The sequence below is a fragment of the Macaca nemestrina genome, chromosome 7 (genome assembly GCF_043159975.1).
Source record: "Macaca nemestrina isolate mMacNem1 chromosome 7, mMacNem.hap1, whole genome shotgun sequence".
Taxonomy (NCBI): Eukaryota; Metazoa; Chordata; class Mammalia; order Primates; family Cercopithecidae; genus Macaca; species Macaca nemestrina.
The window spans coordinates 151676322-151689409 of record NC_092131.1 but is presented as its reverse complement, the minus strand read 5'-3'; the positions used below and the strand labels follow the sequence as shown (position 1 = coordinate 151689409).

The 13088-nt window shown below is 40.3% G+C and overlaps 1 protein-coding gene and 1 pseudogene across 7 annotated transcripts in view; both read left to right on the top strand.

Moving 5' to 3' along the window:
• Nucleotides 1-13088, top strand: part of LOC105490448 (ubiquitin specific peptidase 8) — a 78405-nt gene that overhangs the window by 39716 nt on the left and 25601 nt on the right. For all 7 annotated transcript variants that reach the window (XM_071066861.1, XM_071066862.1, XM_071066859.1 and 4 more), the window contains 2 exons: nucleotides 2144-2288; nucleotides 8691-8853. In XM_071066861.1, coding sequence (XP_070922962.1) covers nucleotides 2144-2288; nucleotides 8691-8853 — 308 coding nt within the window. The remainder of the gene's footprint in view (nucleotides 1-2143; nucleotides 2289-8690; nucleotides 8854-13088) is intronic.
• On the top strand, nucleotides 2352-8684 carry LOC112428084 (small ribosomal subunit protein uS10-like; annotated as a pseudogene).

Sequence of the window (13088 nt, the reverse complement as noted above, 5' to 3'; positions counted from 1 at the left end):
CTCCCCACATCCATTCTGTGGTCAAAGACTAAATTATTTAAGAGTCATTTACCATCCCCCTTAAAAAAAAAATCCAGGCCAGGTGCAGTGGCTCATGCCTGTAATCCCAGCACTTTGGGAGACTCAAGCAGGAGGATTGCTTGAGCCCAGGAGTTCAAAACCAGCCTAGGTAACATGGTGAAACCCCTGTCTCTACAAAAAATACAAAAATTAGCTGGGTGTGGTGGTGCACGCCTGTAGTCCCATCTACTTAGGAGGTTGAGGTGGGAGAATTACTTGAGCCCAGGAGGTTGAGGCCTCAGTGAGCCGTGATCACACCATTATACTCCAGCCTATGACAGTGAGACCCTGTCTCAACTCCAAACCAGTAATATGGAAGTTATCCATAGGTGGTGTTGACGCTCTAGTGACAAATATGTGACCTAAACAAGACAGCAAATTCTCTTCATCTACTAGAGACATTTTCCTCTCAGAAAAGGTTTACCTTGTCTACAGCCATAGCACCTAATGTGCCTGATCTCAGAAGCTAAGTGGGATCGGGCCTGGTTAGTACTTGGATCAGAGAAAAGGCTGAATTTAAACATAATTATAGGTAATAGTAAAATCAATTCTGTACTTAAAATATTGCCATACAACAATTATAAAAATAAACTGAGTATGCTATAAGGTACTTCCCTAAAAGTTATTACTGATTCATTCCAAGATTAGTTTTTATGCATTCGTTCCTTTGTATGTCATCCTGCTTAAATGTCCTTCTCAGTGGTTTGTTATCAGCTTTTTTGGTCTGTTTTGTTAGCTTAACACTTGATGGCTAGAGATGGAAGGAGGATGATTATTAGCAGCTATAGGTCTTTTAGCATAGGAGCTACTGAGACTACTTCTCACAGCTTACTGCTGAAACAGCTTTTTATATAATCTCAGCTCTCTTGTAGTGCCTTTTAATCTTTCACTTCAGTAGGGCTAAGGAAAAATAGTAACATAGGGAATATTTATTTTGACAGATTGCCGCCCTTCCCCAAAAGTAAATAAATTAAATATTGCATTAGCTTTACTTAGTTTCCTTTTTGTTAGCCTTCTTAGAAGGTAAAATAATCTTTTTTCCTTCTGGCTGGGAGCTAACAAATGAACATCAAGTAGAATGAGAATTGGCAAATTTTTCTTAAAGGGATAGATAGTAAACATTTTAGGCTTGGGGAACCTTATGGGGTTGGAGAGCCCTGTGGTGTCTGACACAACTATTGATCTCTGCTGTTGCCGTATGAAAAAATGTGTAAACAAACTAGTGTGGCAGTGATCCTGTAAAAACAGATGGCCATAGTTTTCAACCTCCGATGTAGAATAGCAAGCTTTTGACTTGTTATTCTAAGAATACTTGGATATCTAAGTTTTTCGAATAGCTACCATAAGACTGCCATCATAGACTTTTTGAATTTAGAACCTTTCCAGAATTTTAGAACCATAGATGTTTCTTTCTTCCAGTTAGCATTTTTCTAATGTCTAAATTTTTGAAAACATATTATTTTCCTAAGACACATATATTAATGTCCTTTATTTTATATTGGTATCAGAGTCAATACCAGATGTAGCTGTAAACTCAACAAAGTTTTGATTTTTAAGTCTTTATAAACAGAGCACTGAACTGGTTTCTTGATAAATGTTAAAAACACAAGGCTGGGTGTGTGGTGGCTCACGCCTATAATCCCAGCACTTTGGGAGGCTGAGGTGGGCAGATCACTTGAGGTCAGGAGTTCCAGACCAGCCTAGTCAACATGGTGAAACCCCATATCTACTAAAACTACAAAAATTAGCCAGACGTGGTAACAGCCTATGTTCCTAGCTACTCAGGAGGCTGAGGCAGGAGAATCACTTGAACCTGGGAGGTGGAGGTTGCAGTGAGCCAAGATCGTGCCACTGCTCTCCAGCCTGTGTTACAAAATGAGACCCTGTCTCAGGAAAAAAAACAAGTTATATTTAACGTTAGTTTACAAGATAATAAATGGTATGATTGGGTAGTAAATATATGGCATCCATATATATTCAGTATAATTTGCTCTTCTAGAAAAAGCTGTTTGTCCTATGTTTTGTGATGTCAGCACATCTTGTGCTGTTTCTTGTCACTTATACTGTCTCTCTCAATTCCAAGGAGCAATCACAGCAAAGGAACTCTACACAATGATGACGGATAAAAACATCAGCTTGATTATAATGGATGCTCGAAGAATGCAGGATTATCAGGATTCCTGTATTTTACATTCTCTCAGTGTTCCTGAAGAAGCCATCAGTCCAGGGTGGGTTACTGTGCAGTAAAGTATTATGTTGTGTAGTAAGTAGTAAACTGTGGACCTTAGTAAATGTTACTACTTAGGATCCAAGCTAAATGTGATAAAGTAGTCTTTCCTGGTAACCTTTTAGATCTTTGCCTCTTTTTGTGTGTGGGGGTGGGGAGGGGGAGGTGCGTTTTAGGAGCAGAGGTTTTTAATAGGCAAAAGAAAGAGAAAGGAGAACAACTCTCTCACTTGGGAGAGTGAGGGGTGCCCAAATGGGACTTCCCTAAATCTTGGCTTTTTAAAGACACACTTGACCCTTTTTGAAGGTTGAAGTTACGGATTTGCTAACTTTTTATTTGGCTATTTTTCTCCTGTTTGTGATATTTAGAGTCTTATCAAAAGACAAATGAAGTTGCCTTTTCCCTCTCTCCCCAAGTGTTTGTTAACTGATTTTTCCTGTTATTTTCTGTTTATAAGCATGTGAATCGTATGTACCAAATTGATTAAAATTGTGAACTAATTGAATTGTTTTACATATTGAAATTCCCTATATTATCTGTGATAGAAGCTATACAAATACTTTGTGTGTGTGTGTGCTTAAGTTAAAAGAGTATAGTTTCTAATGCCAGACTCTATTCAAGTAACTATCACTTACTAATTGCATTATTACTAGCTAGTGACCTAACATTTCTAAGCTCGTGTTTCCATCTGTAAAATGGGGATAATAGTAGAACCTATCTTACAGAGGTTTCAGGAGATTTAAATGAGAAACATTATATACACACACACACAGACTTTAGCACGGGTCCTGGCATGAGTAAGGACTTAATTTAAAATTTTTTCTTTCTTTTTTGGTAAGAAGGCCTTTAACCTATAAAATAATTTAAAGTGACTTGCATGGGTATATTGTATATTGGAAATCATGGCATAGTGGCAGAGCTAAACCTCCAGATACAGGGCTATTTTCACTATTTCTAGCATTCTTATATAGATCCTGTTACCTCTCTTGGTCTTGGTTTAAAATTATATATTTTTAAAATTAGATAATAAAATCTGTATAGTTCCTGGCATATTGTAGATGCTTGATAAATGTTTGACCTGAAGCATAGAGTGTTTTGTAAATAAGCTATTTAAAAATTAGAGCTCTTAGGCCAGGCGCAGTGGCTCACACCTGTAATCCCAGCACTTTGGGAGGCCGAGGCAGGTGGATCACTTGAGGTCAGGAGTTCCAGACCAGCCTGGCCAACATGGTGAAACCCCATCTCTATTAAAAATACTTTAGCCAGGAGTGGTGGCGGGCACCTATAATCCCAGCTACTTGGGAGGCTAAGGCAGGAGAATAGCATGAACTTGGGAGGCGGAGGTTGCAGTGAGCCGAGATCACACCACTGCACTCCAGCCTGGGCTACAGAGGGAGACTCCGTCTCATTAAAAAAAAAAAAAAAAAAAAAAAAAAACACAACTCTTTGAGAAAGACACTGTCAAAGGTGGTGCTGAGCTGTGGTCAGCCCGCTCCTGCTCCTGCTCCTGCCACACTGCTGTTGCTCTCGCTGAGGAACCAGTCGGTCCGGAAGCCACGCAGCACCCGTGGCTTTTAAAGATACTGGAAAAACACCCGGGGAGCTGGAGGTGGCAGTTCACTGATTTAGAATCACTCTTTATGAGCCGCAGCATAAAATCCCTGGAGAAGGTGTGTGTTGACTTGATCAGAGGAGCAAAGAACAAGAATCTCAAAGTGAAAGAACCAGTTCAAATGCCTACTAAGACTTGGAGAATCGCTACAAGAAAAACTCCTTTTGGTGATGGTTCTAAGACATGGGATCATTTCCAGATGAGAATCCACAAACAACTCATTAACTTGCACATCCGTTCTGAGATTGTTAAGCAGATTACCTCCTTCAGTATTGAGTCAGGAGTTGAGGTGGAAGTTCCTATTGGAGATGCTTAAGTCAACTATTTTAATAAATTGATTACCAGTTGTTAAAAAAAAAATTAGAGTGCTCAGTCTAATTAAACATGTGAATATATTCCCAGGATTTGAATAGATAAAGTTATAATTAGTCTTTGGGTAGTCTAATCTGTATTAATAGAGAGCTGGTGGTCTTTATTATTGAGTTTACATGGAAGTTTTCCAAAATGTGAGATTTGGACTACTATGAAACTCAAGATGATTTTAGGTTGAAGATTAAAGAACAATGAAATGCACACTGAGAAAATTATTCCCTTTTAATTTATGTTACAGTCCTTTTGAGTCAGTTTAAAGGAGTTTCAGTTTGGTGCTAGTACATCTTTTAAATACTTGCTTACCTCTCTAACTGAAGGGAAAAGGTCTCAGAGCTTTCTATAGGTAGCAATACCTACAACTAGCTGATAGTGATTACTGTATTTTTTCATTATCTATTTTTATTTATTTATTTTTGAGACAGGGTCTCACTCTGTGCCTGGGCTGGAGTGCAGTGGCATGATTACGGCTTACTGCAGCCTTGACCTCCTGGGTTCAGGTGATCCTCTCACCTCAGCCTCCTGGGTAGCTGGAACTGCAGGCACACGCCACCATGCCCAGCTAATTTTGACAGGTCTCAAACTCCTGGGCTCAAACGATCCTCCCACCATAGCCTCCCAGAGCGCTGGGATTATAGATGTGAGCCGTTGCATGCGGCCTATCTCGTCTTAAAATTTTAAGCTTTTTATTTCATTGTATTTATTTTAAATTTTTAAATTTTAATTTAATTTTATTTATTTATTTATTTATTTTTGAGGCAGAGTCTTGCCCTGTCACCCAGGCTGGAGTGCAATGGTGCGATCTCAGCCAACTGCAACCTCTGCCTCCTGGGTTCAAGAGATCCTTCTGCCTCAGCCCCGAGTAGCTGGGATTACAGGCACGCACCACCTTGCCCAGCTAATTTTTTAATTTTTAGTAGACACTGGGTTTCACCATGTTGGCCAGGCTGGTCTTGAGCTCCTGACCTCAAATGATCCACCTGCCTTGGCCTCTCAAAGTGCTGAGATTACAGGTGTGAGCCAGCCACTGTGCCCAGCGTGCCCCGCCCCCCTTTTTTGAGACAGGGTCTCGCCGTGTTGCTCAGGCTGGAGTGCAGTTGTACAATCTTGGCTCAGTGCAACCTCCGCCTCTCGGGTTCATTTGATCCTCATGTCTCATGTCTCAGCCTCCCAAGTGACTGGGATTATAGGTGTGCACCACCACACTGGCTAATTTTTGTGTTTTCAGTAGAGACAGGTTTTCACTGTGTTGGCCAGGCTGGTCTTGAACTCCTGGCCTCAAGTGATCCACCCGCATCGTCTTCCCAAAGTGCTGAGATTACAGGTGTGAGCCACGGTGCCCAGCCTGTTTCTTTTTTAAACTTTTCTTTTAGCTTTGGTGGTACATGTGAAGGTTTGTTACATAGGTAAACGTGTCACAGGGGTTTGTTGTACATACATATTTTATCACCGAGGTATAAGCTCGGTACCCAATAGTTAAATCTTTTCTGCTCCTCTCCCTCCTCTTACACTCCCCCCTCAAGTAGACCCCAGTGTCTGTTGTTTCCTTCTTTGTGTTCTTAAGTTCTTACCATTTAGCTCCCATATTCTTAACTTTTAATACATTATAGTATATATACAGAAGTACTCCTGTCCTAAGCATCTAGCCCAATGAATTTTCATTAACTGAATGCACCCACTTAATTAGCATCCAGACCAAGAAACATAACGTTATCATCCCTCCTGAACCCAGTATACCTCCTGTAAGTTACTACCCGTATACTACTGCCCAAGGAAACCACGAACTTCTAATGGAATATATTTTTTGTCTGCTTTTGTACTTTATATAAATGGAATTTATAATATGTAGTCTTTTATATCTGTCTTCTATACTCAACCTATGTTTGTGACAGTCATCTCTGTTGTGTGTAGTTGTAGTTTGTTCATTCTCATTGCCATATGGTATTCTGTTGTGTGACTGTAGCACAGTTTACTTAAATATTTTATTTATCTTCAGATGTACCTTTTACTTATTGGATATGATGCTGTTTTTTCATGTATTTAGGGCCATACAATTTCCTATTAAATTTATTTAAGTAAAAAAGTATTTTTTATTAAATTAATTAAATTTAATAAAGGACAAGTAGAGCAGAGTTAAAGCAAATTGTGAAGGTGGTACATAAAAGATAGAAGTTTGAGAAATGTTGGCGGATACTGTCGTTTCCGAAAGTCTTTTCTGTAGAATACTAATCCTGAAAACAGTATTTAGGTAAATATACCCCAGGTTGGAAATAGTCTTTAAGAATATCACGTTTTATTTTTTTTCCTTCTTTGTTGACCAAGCATCCTTCTGATCTGTGTGTATCAGGAGAGGATATTATTAGACAATATTTTATATTTATTCTACTTCTTTACTTCCTAGAAGATATAGTAACAATATTATATAGGAAATGGATTTTAAAATTAAAATGATCTTAATTATTTGGTTTTACTTGTGGATAAAAGTTGTACCAGTCCTGCCCAGCTTGCCAGTATCATCAGTTAAATATTGAAATGCCACTATATACTAAGTGCTTTGCTAAGAATAATATGGAGCTCCTTACCTAGAGGCGTGAATCTGTATTATTCACTCATTCAATTATGAAACCAATTTTTTTTTTTTTTTGCGATGGAGATCTTGCTCTGTCGCTCAGGCTGGAATGCAGTGGCGTGATCTTGGCTCACTGCAACCTCCACCTCCCGGGTTCAAGCTATTCTCCTGCCTCAGCCTCCCGAGTAGCTGGGACTCCCATCATGCACCACCACTTCTAGCTAATTTTTGTATTTTTAATTAGAGACAGAGTTTCGCCATGTTGGCCAGGCTGGTCTCGAACTCCTGACCTCAGGTGATCCGCCTGTCTTGGCCTCCCAAAGGGCTGGGATTACAGGTGTGAGCCATCACGTCCAGCTGATAAAAACAGTATTCACTGAACACTTTCTATGGGCTGGGTTACTATGTTCTAAGTGCTGGGCTAAGCCATTGAACAGACAAAAAATTGTCTTTGGAGCTTTTAACAGAGAGATGAGATAGGTAAGACACACAATAAAAGCTTGCAGTGTTTAGCTTTTCTTATGTGGAGTGCCGTGGAAATGGGAATGTTGTGTGTGCGTATGCATGTGTGTGTGTTTAGAAAGGCCTCACAGAGAAGTTATTAGCAAATCTTGAAGAAATAAGGGAAATGAGTAATGCAGCTATCTGGGGGAAGAGGATTCCAGACGGAAAAAGCAAGAGCAGAGGCCCTTAGGGAAGAGCATGCCTGGATGAACCAGGAATAACAAGGAAGCTAGTAGCTGGAGTGAGTAAAGGGGGCCAGTAGTTAGAGATGACCACGTTGAGCCTTGGGGGTGTATGTCTGTGGCAGGCCATTGTAAGGACTTTAGCTTTTTTTTTTTTTTTTTTTTTTTTTTTGGATAACGGAGTCTCGCTGTGTCGCCCAGGCTGAAGTGCAGTGGCACAATCTTGGCTCACTGCAACCTCCACCTCCTGGGTTCAAGCAATTCTCCTGCTTCAGCCTCCTAAGTAGCTGGGATTACAGGTGCCTGCCACCACGCCCGGATAATTTTTGTATTTAGTAGAGATGGGGTTTTACCATGTCGGCCAGACTGGTCTTGAATTCCTGACCTCAGGTGATCCACCCTCCTCGGCCTCCCGAAGTGCTGGGGATTACAGGCATGAGCCACCACGCCCAGCCGGACTTCAGCTTTTATGTGAGCAAACGATGATGTGAACATTGTGCTTTAAGGTAGAGTTGGTGCTATTCACAGTTGACATTTTTAAGAGGCAGCATAGCAGAGAACATGTACATGAGCCAGATTGCCTGAATTTTAATTCTGGCTCCACTTATCTTGAGCGAGTCACTTAACCTGTTTGTGCCTCACTTTCCCCAAAATAGAAATAATGTTTGTCTTACAGGATTGTTGTGAAGACACAATGAGTTCAATGAGAATAAAGCATTTAGAACAGTATCTGGCACATGGTAAATGCTATATGTGTTTGTTGAATAAACATCCTGGTATATGGTGGACTATTATACAGGTATAAGAGAACTGAAATATGAATAATATTACCCAGTTTATATTTGGCTGAAAGAGGAGCTCAGATAATTTTCTCTGTTTTCAGTTTTGCTCCCCCCACTTTTTTTTAAAGGGTCAGAATGAAAAGAATTCAGTCTTCTTTTAGTCTCTAATAACTACTAAAACTATGTTCCAATATTATACAGTAGTGAAGGGGTTAAACATTTTAGGCTGTTTAATATCTTAATATATAATCTCACCTTAGAAAGAAATCTACTTAAAATTTGCTGTGGTGTGGTCAAGACTGTAGAACAAAACTGAGTGTCTTCTGTTAGTATATTAGGACCTCTTGTTGACTTTTGCCCCAATTTCAATGTTAATACATTTCAGAGTCACTGCTAGTTGGATTGAAGCACACCTCCCAGATGATTCTAAAGACACATGGAAGAAGAGGGGGAATGTGGAGTATGTGGTACTTCTTGACTGGTTTAGTTCTGCCAAAGATTTACAGATTGGAACAGTTCTCCGGAGTCTGAAAGATGCACTTTTCAAGGTTTGCAAGTTTCATTGTTTATTGTAATTGCAGGGCACCTCTGGTTGTTAGAAAGGCATGTTAACTAGTTGTTTATCTTTAATACTGAAATATTGATCTTTTTTTTTTTTTTTTTTTTGAGACTGAGTCTCACTTTGTTGCCCAAGTGGTAGTACAGTGGCATGATCTCAGCTCACTGCAATCCTCTGCCTCCCGGGTTCAGGTGATTCTCATGCCTCAGCCTCCTGAGTAGCTGGGACTACAGGTGTGAGCCACCACACCCGGCTAATTTTCGTATTTTTAGTAGAGAGGGGGTTTCACCATGTTGGCCAGGCTGGTCTCAAACTCCTGACCTCAGGTGATCCACTTGCCTTGGCCTCCCAGAGTGCTAGGATTACAGGCTTGAGCAGCCGCTTTGATTGTAGAATTTTTTATAAATTCAGGTTTAAAAGATTTGTTTTGGCTGGGCGTGGTAAAATTAAAACTTAGGTGGGAAAAGATCTTATAAGATTACGAGGCAGGGCCAGGTGTGGTGGCTCACGCCTGTAATCCCAGCACTTTGGGAAGCTGAGGCAGGCCGATCACCTGAGGTTAGGAGTTTGAGACCAGCTTGACCAACGTAGAGAAACCTCGTCTCTACTAAAAACAAAAAATTAGTCGGGCATGGTGGTATGCGCCTGTAATCCCAGCTACTCAGGAGGCTGAGGTAGGAGAATCTCTTGAACCCGGGAGGCGGAGGTTGTGGTGAGCTAAGATCACACCATTGCACTCTAGCCTGGGCAACAAGAGCAAAACTCTGTCTCACACACACACAAAAAAAGATTACAAGGCAGAAGACAGGCAGAAATATTTACAACACACATGGCAGTGGTTTAAAATACCTGAAATCCAAAGAGCTTTTACAAATAAGAAAAATACTTAAGATAAAATAGTAAAATAAGTTGTGCACACAGATAGCCATGAACAGAAAGTGAAATGCAAGTGGACTTAACCATAAAAATGAGCAACTTTACTAGTATCAGATAAATGCATATTAAAGCGAGTGCCATTTTCACTGATCAAGTTAACAAAGGTTTAAAAAATAATACGGTTGTCCCTCAGTATCTGTGGGGGATTGGTGCTAGAGCCCCCCACAAATACCAAAATCCATGGATAGTCAAGTTTCTTACTTACATAAAATGGTATAGTATTTGCATATAAACTACACATATTCTCTCATATACTTTAAATCCTCTGTAGATTCCTTATAATAACTAATAAAAAGTGCTCTGTAAATAGTTGTTACACCATATTTGTTGGAGAATAGTGACAAGAAAAAAGTCTGTATATGCTCAGTACAGACATAACTATCATAGGCCTAACTATATATTTTTTAAATTTATTTATGTTTTAATTTTAATTTTAATTTTTAGAGACAAACTTTTTCTCAGTCACCTAGACTTGAGTGCCATGGCACAATCATAGCTCACTGCAGCCTTGAACTCCTGGCTCAAGTGATCCCACTGCCTCAGCCTCCTGAGTAGCTAGGACTACAGGTGCACACCATGCCTGGCTAATTTTTAAAAATTTTCTAGTAGGGACAAGGTATTGCTATGTTGCCCAGGCTTGTCTCAAAGTCCTGGCTTCAAACATTCCTCCCACCTTGACCACCCAAAGTGTTGGGATTACAGGCATGTGCCACTGTGTTGGGCATCTAAGTATATTTTTTATTTTATTTATTTTATTTTATTTATTTATTTATTTATTTTTTGAGATGGAGTCTCACTCTGTCACCCAGGCTGGAGTGCAGTGGTGTGATCTTGGCTCACTGCAACCTCCGCCTCCCAGGTTCAAGCGATTCTCCTGCCTCAGCCTTTCCAAATAGCTGGGATTACAGGTGCCCACCACCACACCTGGCTAATTTTTGTAGTTTTAGTGGAGACAGGGTTTCACCATGTTGGCGAGACTGGTCTCAAACTCCTTAGCTCAAGTGATCTGCCCACATTGGCCTCCCAAAGTGCTGGGATTACAGCCGTGAGCCACCGTGCACGGCCCATCTAAGTGTATTTTAAGTCTGGTTGGTTGAATCTTACGGATACAAGGGGACTTACTGTACTCAGTTCAACTTGTTAAATTATTTTTTTCTGTAATTTTTATTTTTTGAATTCTAAAATTTCTTTTTACCTATTGCTTTTTGAAGACATATCTTACTCTGTTGCCCAGACCGAAGTGCAGTGGTGCCATCCCAGCTCACTGTAGCCTTGACATCCTGGGCTCAGGCAGTCCTCCCACCTCAGCCTCCTGAGTAGCTGAGGTGTGCATCACCATCCTAGCTAATTTCATTTTATTTTATTTTTGTAGAGATGATATTTCACTATGTTGCCCAGGGTGGTCTTGAAACTCCTATACTCAAACAATCTTCTTGCCTCAGCCTCCCAAAGTGCTGGTATTACAGGTGTGAGCCACCACACCCAGTTAATTTGTTAAATTATTTTTTTTTTTGAGATGGAGTCTTGCTCTGTTGCCCAGGCTGGAGTGCAGTGGCCAGATCTCAGCTCACTGCAAGCTCCGCCTCCCGGGTTCAGGCCATTCTCCTGCCTCAGCCTCCCGAGTAGCTGGGACTACAGGCACCCACCACCGTGCCCGGCTAATTTTTTTGTATTTTTTAGTAGAGACGGGGTTTCACCCTGTTAGCCAGATGGTCTCGATCTCCTGACCTCGTGATCCGCCCATCTCGGCCTCCCAAAGTGCTGAGATTACAGGCTTGAGCCACCGCGCCCGGCCAATTTGTTAAATTATTAACAATGATAGCACTGAATGCTGGTGAGCATGTGGTGAGAAGAAAACTCGTTCTGCTGGTAGGAGGGTCAGTTGATTGCCCTTCAGAAAGGCAGTCTTAAAAGCCTTAGAACAATTCATGCTATGTCATAGGGAACCCAGAAATATACCTAAGTATGGGACAATTATATGAAACTGCCAGGATTCAACTGGCATTGACCTACAAATGGCAGTTCGGCAATTTCATAAAGTTCAAACTAAGATATGTAAATGATTAGTGTATGATAAAGGTGACGTAAATCATTGAGGAAAAGATGGATTGAAATGAATGGTTTGGGGACAACTGCCTAGCCAGTAAATAAAAGAGAATGGATCCCTACCTTATTTCTTAGACCAAGCTACATCTCAAATGAATAAAAGATATAAATGTATAGATTGAAACAGCAAACTATTAGGAGAAAGCATTGGTATTTTTTATTACCTTGATATCAAACCAAGATGTCGTAAAGGAAAATGAAGACTGTTTATGGCTGGTCACAGTGGCTCACACCTGTAATCCCAGCACTTTGGGAGGCCAAGGCAGGTGGATCACTTGAGGTCAGGAGCTGGAGACCAGCCTGGCCAACATGATGAAACCCCATCTCTACTAAAAGTACAAAAATTTGCCGGGCATGGTGGTGGGCACCTGTGATCCCAGCTACTGAGGAGGGGGAGGCAGGAGAATTGCTTGAACCCGGTGGGCGGAGGTTGCAATGAGCCAAGATCACGCCACTTCACTCCAGCCTGGGCAAAAGAAAGAAACTCCATCTCAAAAAGAAAAGACATTTAACTGTGTTTAAAAAACAAACAAAAAAAACATAAAGTAAAAATCAGGAAAAATGTTGGCAATATATATGACAAAGACCTTTTTTCCCTAATATTCAGAGTACATTCACTATTTACTAAAAAAATTGCAAATAACTATAGAAAAGGGGACAAAGGATGCAATTATTAAATAATTAAGTCATAGAACAATATAAATGCATAGTAAATAAATGAAAAAATGTCCAACTTTGCTAATAAAGAAATGCTCATTAAAACAAGATACCATTTTATGTTCATCAGTTTTGTAAAAATTATGAAGATGTATAATGGGCATTCTCATATCCTGTTGGTTAAGTGTATAAATTGGTATAGCCTTTCTGAAGGGCAACTGGGCATTATATTAAACCAGCAATTCTACTCCTAGGTAATTATCCTTAAGAAATTTTAAAATATAAATATATATATAATTTTTTTTTTTTCTCCTCAGGACGAAGTCTCACTCTTATCCCCTAGGCTGGAGTGCAATGGTGCGATATCAGCTCACTGGAACCTCCACCTCTTGGGTTCAAGCAATTCTCTTGCCTCAGCCTCCCAAGTAGCAGGGATTATAGGTGCCTGCCACCACGCCCAGCTAATTTTTGTATTTTTAGTAGAGACAGGTTTTCACCGTGTTGGTCAGGCTGGTCTCAAACTCC